The sequence below is a fragment of the Puma concolor genome, chromosome B1 (genome assembly GCF_028749965.1).
Source record: "Puma concolor isolate L17-30 chromosome B1, mPumCon1.1.hap2, whole genome shotgun sequence".
Classification (NCBI taxonomy): Eukaryota; Metazoa; Chordata; class Mammalia; order Carnivora; family Felidae; genus Puma; species Puma concolor.
The window spans coordinates 69,439,835-69,456,887 of record NC_141670.1 but is presented as its reverse complement, the minus strand read 5'-3'; the positions used below and the strand labels follow the sequence as shown (position 1 = coordinate 69,456,887).

At 39.0% G+C, this 17,053-nt stretch overlaps 1 protein-coding gene across 10 annotated transcripts in view; it reads left to right on the top strand.

The window, feature by feature from the left end:
• Nucleotides 1-17,053, top strand: part of RAPGEF2 (Rap guanine nucleotide exchange factor 2) — a 249,211-nt gene that overhangs the window by 96,959 nt on the left and 135,199 nt on the right. For all 10 annotated transcript variants that reach the window (XM_086703964.1, XM_025922425.2, XM_086703960.1 and 7 more), the window contains one exon: nucleotides 4,988-5,071. In XM_086703964.1, coding sequence (XP_086560090.1) covers nucleotides 4,988-5,071 — 84 coding nt within the window. The remainder of the gene's footprint in view (nucleotides 1-4,987; nucleotides 5,072-17,053) is intronic.

Below are 17,053 nucleotides of genomic sequence, written 5' to 3'. Positions count from 1 at the left end.
TTCTTAGTTTAGTCTAAAAAATTATAGGTCTTTTCTAAGTGTCCATCTTGGCTGATCAGAGAGACTTGTGAAGTACTACTTTGCTGTATGTTCCTTTTTAATCTTTAGGCCACTCTTTTCTATCCATCACTGGTGATGTTAAGTCTTAGGTTATTTAGAAATGCCATCAGGTTTATTCTAAGATTCAGCTTTTTCCATTAGCTCATAATTTCAACCCTTGGCATATGCATGCATGCGTGCGTGCGTGTGTGTGTGTACAGAGAGAGAGGGAGAGAGAGAGAGAGAAAGAGCACGAGAGCGAGCATGTGCATGCAGGGGAGAGGCAGAGGGTGTGGGAGAAAGAGAATCTTAAGCAGACTCCATGCCCAGCATGGAACCTGATGTGGGGCTCAGTCTTATGACATGAGATCATGACCTGAGCTGAAATCAAGAGTCAGCTGCTTAACCAACTGAGCCACCCAGGCACTCCAAAATTAATTAATTAATTAATTTTAGAGGAAGAGCACGCGAGAGCATTGTGAGCAAGGGAGAGGGACAGAGGGGGAGAGAGAGAGAGAATCCTGAGCAGACTCCATGCTCAGTGTGGAGCCCAATGCAGAGCTCCATCCCATGACCCTGGGATCATGACCTGGACCAAAATCAAGAGTGGGATGCTTAACTGACTGAGCCACTAGGTGCCCCCGCCCCCACACTTAGCTCATATTTTTAAAACATAAAACAATTATTTGGGGAAAAAATTAAAACAACACTGCTGAATACAACACCTGCAACTTACTTGCATAGATATTGATAGAGTTGTACTTTTTTTTTTTTCTTGTAGTTTTTCTAAAGATTTTTCAAAGTTGACAAGCCTCATGCATAAGAATCACCCGGGATCTTTGTTTAAAAGGCACTGTGATGGATCTCCCACCTAGTGATCACAGATTGTGGGATTGGGTGGAATAGGTAGAGGCTGGGAGCATGCATTCTTAACCCAAGTGATTCATAAGCATACCAAAGCTTGAGAACCATTAGGCAAAGTGAAATCCCAGTATTAGTTCCAGATAAGTATTATCGTTATAGTCCATCTTCTGTTAGCTAGCTCCATGGAAAGCTGAGTTTACAAACCTTGCACTTATTTCATCCATAGTAATTTGTCTTCAAAATGGACAGATACAGAATAACTAGAAAGCCAATGAATGTTTGTTATATTCTCTATGTCAAAGTTAATCTACACCATGGTACATGATAAAAAGCTCTGAATAATTATGTTTTTCAGTTAAAATTTTTTTCAAATTTTTATTTATTTTTGAGAGAGAGAGAGAGTAGGAGAGACACAGAATCTGAAGCAGGCTCCAGGCTCTGAGCTGTCAGCACAGAGCTCGATGTGGGGCTCGAACCCGTGAACCGTGAGATCATGACTGAGCCAAAGTCGGATGTCCAACCAACTGAGCCACCCAGGTGCCCCAGCTCTAGAATAATTATTATTTGCATTTCATGAGCATTGTTCATTTAATCCTTGCAGTCACTTTAGTAAGCTGCCAAGGCCACATAGCTGGTAAGCAGTGACCTACCTTAATTTCCTATTTTTCTAGATTTCAGTTCTGTTTGGTGATAAAGGGAATATTATAGGAGCACTTTTTACTTCACCTAAATTAGAATTTAGTAATAATGTTGTCCCTTTATGTTAAGAAAGATGAGTAAGTTTTTTCCCCCAAACTAGGTAAATGATTGTAGATTGCAAAAGCCAGTGATTAAAATCTGGAGGGAAAAGGGTATGAATTATTTCTGAAGTATTGTGCTTTGTATTCTCATTTGAGAAATCATTTAACTTTTATGGTTTCATTGGAACTGAACTCTATTCAATAATATGTCTCTGTACATTTTCACAAGGCTTTGCCATCAAGGACTAAGTAGTTGTGAAATTGGTTAAGACTGGACTTGGGGGAAATGGTGGTCAACTGCTGCTTTGTTTGTAAGCAAATAACAAAATGAAAATGATTACTTGATAGTCATTGGTCTTTTAAATAACTATTCAGAATTGTAAATAGAATTTTTTGTCCTTTAAAAACTTTTGGAATTTATTTACATGCCCCCCAAAGGACAGACTTGGGGGAGATTGCTGAGGATGCCCTTGCACACACATGTGATTCATTGTGTTACAAGACAAGTGCAGCATACATCTCCCTGTTGTACTCTTCACAACAATGGGGTATGCTCCGTGTACTTCCTCTCCACCCCTTTCCCTGGCTAGAGTGTGAATACGGTGGTGAGGTTTGGAGTTGCCACCTTAGAATATGACATGGATGCTATGGGTTGGGGTAACTAAGCCCGTCAATAGAAAGAGCCTAAGTTCTTCATACCATGGAACTGCTATATCAGCCTTGGGTCCTTGGTGCTAAGGCTGTTATAATATGTGTGAGAGAGAAATGAACTCCCTCCTGGTTAAGCCATTACTATAGTATTTAGTTTTTTGTTTTGTTTTAATAGTAGTTGAGCTTGTATCCTAACTAATAAATTTGGCAAACTTGGCTGTGTAAAATAAAATAACTTACACATAGCAAAAAGCACAAAGGATAAAGCAACAGAGGAAAAAGGTATTCACAGCACATATTTCAAAAAGGTTAATTTTGGAGTGCCTGGGTGGCTCGGTTGGGCATCCAACTCTTGATTTTGGCTGAGGTCATGATCCTAGGGTCCTGGGATGGAGCCCCCACATCAGGCTCTGCATTGAACGTGGAGCCTGCTTGGGATTCTCTCTCCCTCTCCTTCTGTCCCTTTCCCCCTGCTCCTGTGCACGTGCACTTCTCTCTAAATAAGAAAGTAAAAGATTTTTAAAAAATGACTTTTTTTCTTTTGAGAGAGAGCAAGCACATGCAAGTGAGCAGGGGACGGAGGGAGGGAGGGAGGGAGGGAGGGGGAGAGAGAGAGAGAGAGAGAGAGAGAGAGAGAGAGAGAGAGAGAGAGAATCTTAAGCATGTTCCATGCGGGGACTCTATCCCACCACCCTGGGATCATGACATGAACTGAAATCAAGAATCGGACACTCAACCAACTGAGCCACCCAGGTGTCCCAAAAGGTCAATTTTGATAAAGAAATTAAAAAAAATAATAAGAAAAAAAGATGCTCTTGTAATAATAATAAGAAAAAGAAATGAAAAAAATTATACTAAGGTACCCTTGTCATTAAGCAGATTGGCAAAAGCCTGAAAGATTGATAAAAAGCCTCAGTGGTAGAATTCCTCGTGCTCCCCTGTGGCTTACCCCTCACCCACTCTGCCTCAGCTGCACCATCGTGTCGTCCTTGCTAGGCCATGTCAGCCTCTGCACTAACATTCTGGATCCTCCCTGCCCTTTGCTGGGAAGGGAAGGCTGGTCACTTAGGAAGTCAGCTGGCTGTCAGCCCCTTCCTTTACTCAGATGTGCTCTTCTCATTGACACGTACCTTGCCCACCCATTTCCAGTGGTATCACCCCCCATTTTCCTTAACCTGTACTAATTTCTCTCCCCAGAGCACTGATTTATAATTTACCAATTTATTATTTTTATTGTTTATTATCTTTGTTGTCCCACCAGAATATAAACTCCATGAGTGAAAGGGCCTTTTCCTTGTTGTTGTTGAGGTTCTCTGAAGTATCCTAAGTACCTAGAATAAGCCCTTATCCTAAATTGTGAAACATTTGTTTGTTAAACAAATATAACAAACTGTAGTAGTAAGGCTGTGTGGAAGTAAGTAGGCAAATAAGTTGCTGAGCACCTGTGGAAGACAATTTGACATTTATCGTACCCTTTGACCCAGCAGTTGTATTTCTGGTTACTAGGTCCAGTCAATACTGTATGCACAAGGTTACCTAAAGCACTTTTTATTAACATATTTTTAAATAATTGCAAATGATTAAAAACAACAGAAATGACTGTCACTAGGGGTTGGCTAAGGCAAATATGGCACATCTGTAAGAAAGCCGGCTTCTCATGAAGAGATCTCTAAGAGTTACCACAAAGGAAAGAACACTATAGAGTATGCCGTCTTTCCATAAGAAGAAAAACAGACCACGGAGAGAATGAGAATATATGTCTATTCTTCTGTGCGTACACATAAAGAAATTCTGAAAGAATATCTAACAAGTGTGGTAGAAAAATGTGCGAGCATGGTAGACGGAAAAAGGTTGGGAAAACCTGAGTTTCACTGATTACTTCTTTCTATTTTGTTTTATCAAGCAGGGAAAATATTTTCAGTTCAAAACATCCGAAGATAAAACTTAGGATGGTAGGTGCAGTAGGTCTAAGGAACATTACAACGTTTAAATATACTGATAAATATCTTTAGCTTATTTGGGAGACAAAAATAATTTTTAGAAGCTTTTTTTTTTTTTTCACGTTTATTTATTTTGAATTTTTTTTTTTTTTTTTTTTTTTTCAACGTTTATTTATTTTTGGGATAGAGAGAGACAGAGCATGAACAGGGGAGGGGCAGAGAGAGAGGGAGACACAGAATTGGAAACAGGCTCCAGGCTCTGAGCCATCAGCCCAGAGCCTGACGCGGGGCTCGAACTCACGGACGGCGAGATCGTGACCTGGCTGAAGTCGGACGCCTAACCGACTGCGCCACCCAGGCGCCCCTACGTTTATTTATTTTGAGAGAGAATGAGAGAGAGAGAGTGAGGAAGGGGCAGAGAGAGAGGAAGAGAGAGGATCCTAAGCAGGCTGTGAGCACAGGACCTGATGTGGGGCTCGAACTCACAAACTGTGTGATCATGACCTGAGCTGAAGTCGAGTTGGATGCTCAACCGACTGAGCCAGCCACCCAGGCACCCCAGAGATAGAAAGTAACTTAAAAAAATGATTCCAGTAGTCAAATAATGGTATTTTTATGTATGTGTTTTATGCTATTTCATTGTTCTTCATGGTTCTAAAAGAAACATGGGTACTATAGTTTGTGCTATATATGTTTTAATTTTGTTGTTGTTGTCATAGATAATCATCTGATTTTGTTACCTTTTCTTTTCAGTCCTGATGATATTGGGACCTGCTGGTATATACTTCTCTCTGGTTCCGTGTTCATTAAGGAATCCATGTTTCTTCCAAGAAGCAGGTATTGTATAGACATTCTGTAATGGATTTTCCATGAAGCTTAAAATCTCTTTGTAGAATTGAGTTCCTTTGCAGAATTCTGTTGTTTCCTCTTCTGACAGAAAGCAAGAGACTACCTTGGGGCATTGATCTTTAAGAAAGGATTACTTTATGTTTAAACACTGTTACAATCTCTTTAACCAAGGGAAAGAACAAAAGACATGTTGATCACATGTCCATTTGTTATAGGAGCACATCAGGCTAGTTTAGGGCACATTTGTTTATTGGGAATAAAATCTGTCTCCATTAAAAGGCACTCTCATAAACATCTAATGAGAAGCAAAGAAAGTTCATTGAGACCTCATGGAACTAGAAATAGAAAGCCAGGGACTATCGTTGACTTTTCTGCTTCTCGGGACCATATGGTCTCTCATTCTTGCATTTGTCTGTGGACTGGCTCCCCTTTCTCTAAGGCTATTAATGTTTTTCTCCCTGTGATTTTGGCTTACAGGTGCTGACTATTGACTTGTGAGCTTATGTCCCTAATGTTTCCGTCATTTGACTGTAGTGCCTGTGTCTTTTCTTTGGATTCTTCAGGCTACAGTCTGATTGGCCAGGCTTGGGGCAGATATGCACCTCGTTCCAATCAGCTATGGCCAAGGAGGGTTAGGGCTCATCTGTTACACACATATGTTCAGTTCCCTGACTGAAGGTGTCAGCCACTAAGTTTTAGTTATTTTTTACCCCAATTGTTTATTTTTCACAGTTGTATATTTTTATTTTGACTAAAGTTTAAAACATTTTAACAGATTAAATATCTTTATTTAAATTTACTAAATAAATATTTAAATGGGCAAAATTTATTAAAGCATAGTGACTGCTCCCCACCCCCCCCTTCTATAACTTCACTCTCTCATGAAAATATTTAACTGTATTCTTGATGAGTAATTCTGAATGGGTCAGGGACAAATTAAGAATCTATTTTAAAAACATGAACAAACATTTATAAAATGTCAGAGTCAGTGAGATAGGGAGAGGCAATTTATACATGCCTGGGTGTGGTAATAGAAGGCACTGGGATGGCCTTTGGAGGTAGGGACTTGGGTAGTGAGAGAGTGCCAGAGGCGCATTGCATCTAGTGAAAAACAATCTCTGGTGCAATTCCCATGCCTCTTTGCCCTCTGCTTCTCCGAGATCAGACTGGCAGGCATTATTCTCTTTGGAAAATAGCCCCATGAGGGAGAGAGGCTGGCTCTATTGCCTGCCTATTTGTGGTTGTTCTTATAGTAGCGATAGTTATAGTAATGGAAATAGCACTGGTAGTGGTAGTAGCAGTAATAAAGTGATGATGGAAAAATAGCTAAGGCTTTGACAGTGCTTTCTATTTACCAGCTCACCATTTTGAATAGTGTGTGTGTGTGTGTGTGTGTGTGTGTGTGTGTGTGTGATCGTTTAGTATTGCAACTACCCTTTGAGGTAAGTATAATTTTCATCTGCATTTCGAGACTGAGGAAACTGGCAGTACAGTATGGTGGGTGGTTGTGCCTCCTGGAATTCTGCCTGGGATGCTGGGAGTGAGCCGATGAACCAGCTCCTATAGTTCTAGGAATTCTGTTTCCCAGAGGAATGGAGAATTGATTAACGTTCTTGTCCTTCAAATACAGGACCTACTTACTTTTTGGTCTCTTTTTGGGGGTTCTAACTCTGTTTCTGAACTTGGATGAAGGTATAGTCAAACAATGTTTAAGTGTTGGTATATTTTTTAATTATGTATAATTTTAATATAAAAAGTAATAAGTAATGTGTAAATTAGCAAAGGTAAAGAGATGGAAAAAATCACTTATAATCTCTCATTCAAAGTAATACTATAATACTCTATAGTGTTTTCCTATCTAGTCTTACATGTATGTGTTTCACATACTGAAGAGCATACTTAATAAACAATGTAATATCTTGTTTATTTCAATTAAAGAATATGTGTACATATAAGTGTTGCCTTGTAATATTAAAAGCTCTTTAAAAGGCTTGCTCTTTATGTATCTTGATGCCTGTTTAATTGTTCAGTTATTTGAACTTTCCACAGTTTAGTTAATAATTGTAAGGGTACATTTTTGGTGGCTTTTCATTATAAATATTGCTTTAATGACTGTGATTTGAAATTTATGTATCTTAAAGGAGGACAGAGGTTAGTGACTTCATTATTCTATTGATGCAAGGTCTGTTATACAAAACAAATCTATGGACTGAGACCCTAGAACAGTGAAGGAGCCTGTGATGGTCTTTTTTCAGTACCAGCCATCATTAACTAGTCAAGTAACAGCTTGTTCTAACTTCTGGAAAGGGAACCTAATGTTCAGAAAACTGCTGTTCTGGAAGAAAGAGGACTTGTAGTTCAGACCTATTTTATGAACACATTGGACTCTATGCCTAATTATTTTAAAAGATGACATAAGTTACTCTTTCTCTGGCTGGATGTCAAATGCTCGCAAGCCAGTACTTTAATGGGATGAAGGAAGGAATGGTGTTTCAGCCTGAATGACAAGCTAGTACTATATATAGGCTATGTCTTCACGTTGCACCTGTGACATTTGCTCTAAGTTGTTTGTTTCTTTTGGTGATGTTGCCTTAGGAATAGTGTTCATACTGTTTTAATAGGAAGGAGTTTCTACTGGTGCTGTGCTAAAGGTTGACAATAGTGATGCATATATATTTATTTCTCCACAAAATATTGAGGCTTGATTAAAGAATAGTATGGTTGAGATGTTATTAACAATCTGGTTTTATAAAACTAGTTCACAGATGATTCTCACATTTATCATATTTTTATCATGTTAGTCTGGAAATTGTTTATTGGTATATATAATAAGTAACCTGATCACTCATTTTGACAGCTAATTCACCCTGAACAGTTAGTTTTGAATCAAAATACTTTGAAGAATATTTTTATGTTTTTACCTAATTCTCATGAAATTGCTTTGACACCTGATTATCATCAAGTGAGAAGGATGATATACATTGCAAAAAATCTGCCATTTGGCTTCTAGGTTTCATTTGCTGTATTGAATTCCTTGATTGACATTGAGGTCAGCACTTTATGGTTTTTAAAAAAAAATTTTTTTTGTTTTCTTTTTAGATAAATGTTCTTTGGGTTGCATACCTTTATGTTGTTGAAACATGAATCATTTTCTCTGTTAAGAGTTATGACATTCACAGAGTCTATTAATTCCTTTGAGACCATCAGTGACAGCTTACTCACTTTTTTCTGTTCTAAGCAATTTAAGTGAAATGAATGTTTTTGTGAGTTTTATTGTCAATCTATTAGAAATATATCAAGGTTTGAAATACTGGTATTTGTACAAATGGCAGTAATGTCATTTATAATGTTATTACATATAATGTTGTCCTAATACAGAGCGAAACTCTTATGTGGAGTAAAAATTTGTAGTCCTGAAGCAATGTACAATTTATAGTAATGGTTTTCTCAGTCTTATTTAAAAATAAATTCAGTTTCTTTGATCAGAAAGGTGGTGAACAAAGGTAATTTAGCAATGCAACAAAGGTTATTGTCATTCTCACTTAGGAAAATGTCAGAGGAGACATTTGTCATAGATGAAGATAGAAACAGTGTAAATTGGATGTGTTTTTCCAGTCCTTTCAGCAGAGTAGCGGTAGTCACTGAGTTGTGCATGTTGTGTACCGCACAACTCAGCGATGTGCGGTTTTAACCACAGTAATAGACCGTGAAAAGCAGAGAGTGGTGAAATATTTTGAGGAAGGAGTTTTTTGCCCCCTAACTTTTTCAAAGGCATCATTTGCAACAACAGTGGGGCTGGAAAGCAATAGATGAAAACTGTCTCATCTAAAGTTGCAGGTTTAGAAGTGTTTTTCTTGTACTTTTGTTTATTCTACATAATGGGCAGGAAGATAATAATGTTCATTGTCCTAATGTGTTCTAAATCAGTGTTATTTATGGAACTTTAATAGAAATTATTGTATACTTAAAATTTTCCCACTTTTAAAATTGTCCCATCCTACGAATACTGAACCTATTTTGTAGTAAATTCACAATTTAGTAACTTGGATTAACATGCTATTTTAATATGTTAATCCAGGCTGCTGGGTTAAGCCAGGCTTCTGGCTTCTTTGGAAGGCTGAGAATTTTAGATATAGAAGATAGGCTTAGACTGTGCGTCTAAACTTTCACTTGCTATTTGGAATGTTTGTTAGAGAAGAAGACAGTACCTATATTGTATATTAACTCATAGAGTGGAATCTTTTCCTAGTAATTTATCAGTCATTTTACATTTATTTGCAAAAACCAGAATGCTAGATGTTTAAACATTACTGTCATACAGACTCTTTCTTTGAGTTTATGTTGGTCATAATCCGGGGGTGGGGGGTGGGGGGAGATCACTCTATTTAAAATGTTGAACCTGATTTTCTCAATAGAATCAATTTTATCATAGAAGCCCCAAGGAAGGGGCTTTTAGTAGAAATGACCATGCATCCCACCACATTCAAACATAAATAATATTTTTATTGCTCTGGTAGCTAAAAACTTTCTATATTTTTTATATGCCCTGCAATTAGTAAACAAATCTCTTCATATCAGTGTGGCAGGGGCTGTGAGTTTGAAGGAAAAAATAAGCCCAGGGTGGCCATACCCTAAACACTTCAAAGATGCCAAGAAATGGGCTGTAATCAAAGATGGGAGCCAGAGGACCTGGGGAGAAAAACCTGTCTATACAGAGGGCTGGAGGCTTCTAGTGCACGGATGCTAGGGTCCAGCTACCAGGTGGTCAGGCAGCGGACTTAGTGGGACAAGTAATCTGTACACTGTAAGTGTCGTGAGAAGTTATGTCTGCAACTGGCAAAGCCCTGTCCGTGGAAACTGCTGAACACTGAAATGCCATAAAAATTTAGGATTAGTTCATGGACCTTTTTCATATTTATGGGTCATTCTGTCTCATTCTAAAGTAAGTTTGGTAGAGTTTAAATTTTGAGGCATATTTCCATGTCATTTCAAATAGTAGTTGAAACTTGCATTAAGTCCTGCTGTGTGGTCTCTGTAGTAAGTTCTGGAGTATGCAGAGGAAACAAAATGGTCTACTCCCTGCTGTCACATAATTTAGTATCTGGTTGGGGAGATGAGGCAGTCATATATGAAGCATGAAAAAATCGCATAGGTGTTGTTAAATAATACAGTGTAAATTGATGTAGCAAAGACCACACAAAATGCAAAAGACCTTCCAAGATTAGTGGTGTCTTAATGTATGTGGTAATGAGCAGTAGCTCTTAAGTGAATTCTGAGTTAGGTTTATGATTTAGATTGTTGGACAGTGGTTGGAAAGGAAGTCTGGACATACTAAAGAGCATGAGTGATGGCACAGAAATAAGATTGAAGGTGGGGCAGTTCATACATTAGCAATAGCTTGAGTGGAGTCACAAGAATGGGATCATTTATCTAGAACAGACATGCACTTTAGGGAGTGAACTAGTTGCAAAAGCATTGGTGATGGGGGCATTAATGAGAAGTCTAGTTTACAAAGCTGTGGAAGTTGGCTGGAAAGGCCAGGGTTGTTGGTAAGTTAGGTGTCAAGGAACGTTGGCAGGAGGTTAGGAGAAATGCACACATCATTTATTTGTATCATGTTGGCTGTGTCCATTTACAAGCAGTACTTCTCTTTCATTGATACCAAATATATCCACAATTTAAAAATTAAAGTTGTGGTATGGTACTCTCAAACTCACATTTTAAATTAGAGCTGGCAGCTATAATGAGGATAAGTGGGGAAACAAGACATTTAACTAATCAGTTCTGAGAGGCTGAAATACTATTCTCATTATGATTCACATGACAAACAATGAGCTACTTGAGTTTAAAAATCACAGACCTACTTTCTGCTTGCCAGTGCTAGATGATAAGTTAATTGATTGCTCTGAAACTTGCTAGTTTTTTTTTTTCCCCCCAGTAATGGAAGAAGGTGAAACAGTGGAAGAGTGATTCTGTATATGTGGTAGGGACTGAAAACACAACTAACTATTCCTTTTTTCATGTGAGGAGTCATACAGGATTAGAAAATCGTATTCTTGAAAGAGTACAAATGTGTTATAAGTCATATGATGCCTTATTGGAGATGGAATATGGCTTTAAAAAAATAACTCACTGATGGGGTGCCTGGATGGCTCAGTTGGTTAAGCGCCTGACTCTTGATTTTAGCTCAGGTCATGATCCTCAGGATCATGAGATCAAGCCCTACATGGAGCTTGCTTAAGATTCTCTCTCTCCCTTCCCCTCTATCCCTCCCTGGCAATCCTTTCTCTCTCTCCCTCCCTCTCTCTCTCTCTCTCTAAAAAAAAAAAAAAAAAAAAAAAAAAAGAAGAAAAAGAAAGAAAAAAAAACTCGCTGATAAATGTTATGAAAGGGTAACTTTATTAGACAATAAGTGTATCCAGATGGCATGAAAGTAAGGTGAGGGTCAGAGCTCTGGAGATTGTACATTACAGGTAAGATTTACCTTCAGTTATTAGCCAAATCACAACAATGGTGGTATAGATTAAGCATGGAAGAGAAATTGTGGTTAGTGAAGAAGGAAGGGGGGGGGGTATAAATCATCTCAAAACTGCTCTCATTGGGTTTTTAAGGTAATGTATTGGTCTAACATACCTTCCTTTCCATCACGGGGAGATATTGGTAACTTATAATAGGAATAAATGACATGATACATAAGTTTTTTAGAAGTTTTTTTTTATAACCAGCATTACTAAAAGTTGTTTATTTCTTTAAAAGAAGAAATTGATCCTCCTTCCCTCCCTTCTTTCTTTCCTTTCTCCCAAGATAAGCCACAAGATTTTGTTTAATTCATATTTGGAATAATATAAAGTCAGTGGATGATTGAAGAATTAGTGAGGGCTAATAAGTTATAAGAACCACTTATCTCAGACACTGTTGAGACAGTGTCTCAACAACTCGTTGCCACATTATTTTGCAGAAGCAAGTGATTGGGGCCTGTGGTTGGCCAGTTAATGAAGATAGTTGGTTAGACATAGAATCATGGGAAGATACTTCTGTTTTAACTTAAAAATGTTCAATTTGATCTATACTTATAATATATATGTGTGTGTGTACTTATATATTTGCATATATAATTGGATTAAAATGCACATATATATACATAAATGTGAGTGTGTGTGTGAGAATCACTCTTACCGGACTCGACTGTTTCCTTCCAGTCTTCCGCAGTTATTTTGCCTACACCTAATCCAGCAGCAATGCTTAAAAACTGACATACTTTTACTGAGGTTTCAAAAGCATTCTGCTTCATAGATTAAATAATTATTAAGTCAAGCAGATTGTTATCAAGAGTAAATAAGTGTATTTTTCTTTAAAAATGCTCGTCTGGGGGCGCCTGGGTGGCGCAGTCGGTTAAGCATCTGACTTCAGCCAGGTCACGATCTCGCGGTCCGTGAGTTCGAGCCCCGCGTCGGGCTCTGGGCTGATGGCTCAGAGCCTGGAGCCTGTTTCTGATTCTGTGTCTCCCTCTCTCTCTGCCCCTCCCCCGTTCATGCTCTGTCTCTCTCTGTCCCCAAAAAATAAATAAACGTTAAAAAAAAAAAATTAAAAAATAAAATAAAAATGCTCGTCTGTTAAAATTAATCACTACAAGAGATGGTGTCTTAGCAACTTCATATCTGAGGAGAATTCCTTACCAAAAGTGATGAACGTAGTGACTAGAACTGATTTCCAGCACCAAATAGTACCCTGGGCTATTAGTTACACCCCTTTAAGGGAGTCCTCCACTTGATGCTTAATCAGTGTTAATGAGTCCATCGACCCCTGTCCTAAATTGCTCACCTGCAGTTATATGTGCGTATTCTCCTATCTTATTCATTCTGCCGATATCATTGAGTTGCCTCTGTGTGCCTGCCTAGAATATGGTGTGGAAACGCAGAGATCCTACCTGTGTGTCCCCAAAGCCAAGTGGTAAAAAGTGTTTTGAGAAGGAAGTGTGGGGTCCATTTGTCCAGTGCTGCAAGGAGATTCAGTAAGGTGAGAACAGAGACATGACCTTGGGATTTGGCAGCTAGGGGGTTGTAGGTGACCTGATCGAACCATTCGCAGTGAAGTCGTGGAGCTGATTGGGGGAAACTGGGAAAGTAAGAACTGGTGAAGGGGAATTTTCATTGTGAAGAGGAGCAGGGAAATGGGCTGGTGGCTGGGAGTTGTTTGTGAACTAAAGCGGTTTGTTTCTGTAAAATTGAGAAGATGCTAGTGTGTGTTTGTACATTACTACAGATGATCCAGCAGAGAGGGGTAAATGGATGGTACTGGAAAGAGAGAGGTAATTGCAGAAATGGGTGAGACCCACAAGGTGGGGAGGTGTTAGCTTTGGAACCAGTGAAAGAGCTTCACCTTCTTTGCAGGCTTATGACAAAAGCTGCATAGGTCACTGGGTAGATTTGGGAGTTCAATGGTAGGTATTGAGGAGTTTTGACAAAAGAGGGGAAGAAGTTGTACACAAAGGGAGTGTTGAGTGCCCATTTGATATTCGTGGACATAGATGGTAAGTGTGTGTGTGTGTGTGTGTGTGTGTGTGTTTCTGAGCAACTTTTGGCTGTTTAGGGGCAGGCATGGAGAAGGTGTTGCTGGAGTTTGTGCTTTACCAGTGCATACAGTAAAGGGAGAGATAGGAGCAGGAATTAAGGGTGGATCTGGAATGCCATACCTTATGTGGGTTTGTTCCAGGTCCCTTGAGCTCTAGAAACCATATATGTAAAGCAACAAACACCTACAAGTCTACTTGACTTCCTGCTTTTTCTGTCTCTAATGGCTTTAATAAACAGCTTGTCACCTGCTCTAGAAATTTCTGTGAGTCTCAGTTTTGATCTCTCTTTTCTCCCTCTGACAATTGTGGGTTTTTCTTTTTAGGAAACACTTCAGAGTTAGAAATGGCAGTATCCATCAAATCAACTGCCTCTATCACTGCTTCCAGTGCCTGTGTTCAGATGTCACCTGCTCTATTAAAGTAGCTCCCTGAAGGCCATCAATACTTCTTCCACAGTGTCCCCAAATCATTGTTTGAAGCCTAGGACTTTTCTTCTTGATCTTTTGAATAATTAGCTTAAATGACTGGCAGCTGCCAAACAGATAAAATTCAGACTTTTTAGTGATACGCACAGGGCAGCTCAAAATGTCTCCAACCTAAATTATTCCCTGTATACCCTCTCCAGACACCCAAGCTGATTGTTGTGGTCCAAGCATATCTTTGTCAGGTTGTTCCACCTTGCTGTTGCTACCTTCACTCCCATTGTTCCTCATCTGCCAGTGAAAACAACATGTTTAATTCTCTGGGAATCCTACCCTTGTTTTCCTGTAAGGATTAATTGTTCCCTATCCATACTAAACTAAGATTTTTGAAGGATGTGGCTGTATTTTTCATCTTTGCTTCCCCTAGCACATCTAACACTTTATCAGCCATTTCATAAATACTTGTTGAATCGTATTGGTTTAGGATTTTGTGTGTGTGTGTGTGTGTGTGTGTGTGTGTGTGTATGTGTGTGTATATATATGTATATATACGTATGTATACATATATATATTTAAATTTATTTTTGGGGGGAGAGTGCAAGTGGGGGAGGGGCAGAGAGAGGGGGATAGAGGATCCAAAGCAGGCTTTGGGCTGACAGGCTGACAGCAGTGAACCTGATGCAGGGCTTGAACTCATGAACTACAAGATCATGACCTGAGCCGAAGTCGGATGCTCAACTAAACTGAGCCACCCAGGTGCCCCCAGGATTATATTTTTAACTTGCCCTTAAAAATCACTTTAAAAAAGTTTAATGATATTTCACTAACATATTACCTTAAAAAACTTATTTTAACGTTTATTTTTGAGAGGGAGAGAGACGAGTGTGAATGGGGGAGGGGCAGAGAGAGAGGGAGACACAGAATCCAAAGCAGGCTCCAGGCTCTGCACTGTCAGCCCAGAGCCCGACATGGGGCTCAAGCAGTGAGGTCATGACCTGAGCTGAAGTCAGATGCTTAACCGACCAAGCCACCCAGGTGCCCCAACATATTCCCTTTTAGAAATAACTTTTCAATAACCTCTGATTTATTGAAATTTTGGTTAGGAAAAGAATGAGGCTGTACCATAATGGAAGGAAGGAGTCTGGGGGGACGCTCATGAGAACTTGGTACTGGCCAGTTTGTGCAGGAGTGCAGAAGGGGCAAAAATGGTATCTTGTTGGACATCATTTTGCTTACTGCATTAGGTACAATTAGTTTTGGTTGTATAAAACAATTGCATAAACACAGCAGGACCTACTTTTTTTTGTCACATAAAAGAACCCTAAAGGTAGATGGTCCCTGATGGTCTGGTGGCTCCTCAGTGTGAAAAGTTTACAGGCTTTCATCCTTCTTTCCAAAACCTGTGTGTGCACATAGCTTCCACTTTCAGCATCAGGTCAGACCACGAGGTGGCTGCTAAATCACACCTGTCATGTCTTCAGCAGGAGCTAGAAGCAGGAGGGAAGGCAGGAGAACAAAAAAAGTTTAACTTCTATCCGAATCAGATTTCTTGAAACAATGTTTCTTTTTATGTTACATTGTCCAGAGGTACTTAACATGATCACTTCAGGTTGCCCAGGAGCCTAAGACAAGTAGTCTTTTATTCTGTGATGTAATGTGCCCGCCAAAAATAATAATATGTCTTTATTTAAATAAGCACAGAACCTGATATGGGGCTCGAACTCACGAACTGTGAGACCATGACCTGAGCTGAAATCAAGACTAAGCCACCCAGGCACTCCTAAAAATATCCTTCTAAGAAGAAGGAGGAGAATGGATGTTGGAGTGGATAATCAATACTTTCTATTACACTTGCTTTCCAGTTTCCCTTCTTAGTTTGTTCATTATCTTTCTTTTCTACATCATTCTAACCCCTCAGCCCTAGGATCATACTCTTCATCAGCTTACCCACACTGCTTCGGGTCTTACATCACCTATAATTTCTACTTGTCATATCTAAAGTTGACTTGAGTCCAGGTATTCCCATGACACACACAGATAAGGTAAAAATATGTAGTAAAGATTTTAAGACAATGTTGGGAAGGAGTTCCTAATAAGGCAAATAAAATTATGAAACAAATGTGAGCTTGGTTTGACTACAGTTGATAATATTGAAGGGAGAGTTTAGTTGCAGTTTATCTAAACATATCCTGCGTTAAATTTGAAATAAGGTGGAGGTGTAAATTGATGGAATAGATTGAGATGTGTTAAAGATCCAGTGGGATATATTAAAATGTTCCCCCTTCAGGTATTAGTTGTATTTTCTGCTTCAGCATGAAATGTCTTCACCCTGGAAAGCTAACATGACTTTGAGCATCTTTTAGAGCAGCCTTACCCCGTTTAAATCATATTCTGATGGGATACCTGACGCACAGAGCAAAACAGATCTCTAGAGAGGGAGTTCAATTACTGGATCAAGTTGGGAATTTGGTTGCCATAACGACAGCTTCACAGATACGCTGCACGTATAAGTGCAGGCTTTCACAGTCCTTGGGAAACTGGCATTGGTAGTGTCTTAACAAAGTAAGTAACCTTAAAGAGAAGGACTCTGATGTTTTTGGCTGTAGTAGTACAATTGATAGGTTATCCAGGTCATCTGATGCTTGAAATCTTCAGTCAGGGAATTTGTCATTTGTGATCCTTGGTGTAAATGACTGTGAGTTCACTCTAGAGTTTCTTTTTAGTGATGTTTGGATTTCTCTTGCAAAAGTAAATACAGTATTTCATAAAGGTTTTAAAGTCTGATGTGTGTGTCAATAAAATACTGTATTTTTCTCTGTAAAAAACTGGATTTACTTATCTGCTGCTAAGTGGAATGGACCCCGCAACCCATGTTTGTGCCACGGTCATTTTGGGGGAGGCTTGGTGTGGAGGGATGTGTGAAGTACCATTTCACCTGTTTGAATTCAAACTGCCTTTAAATATCTATCAACTATA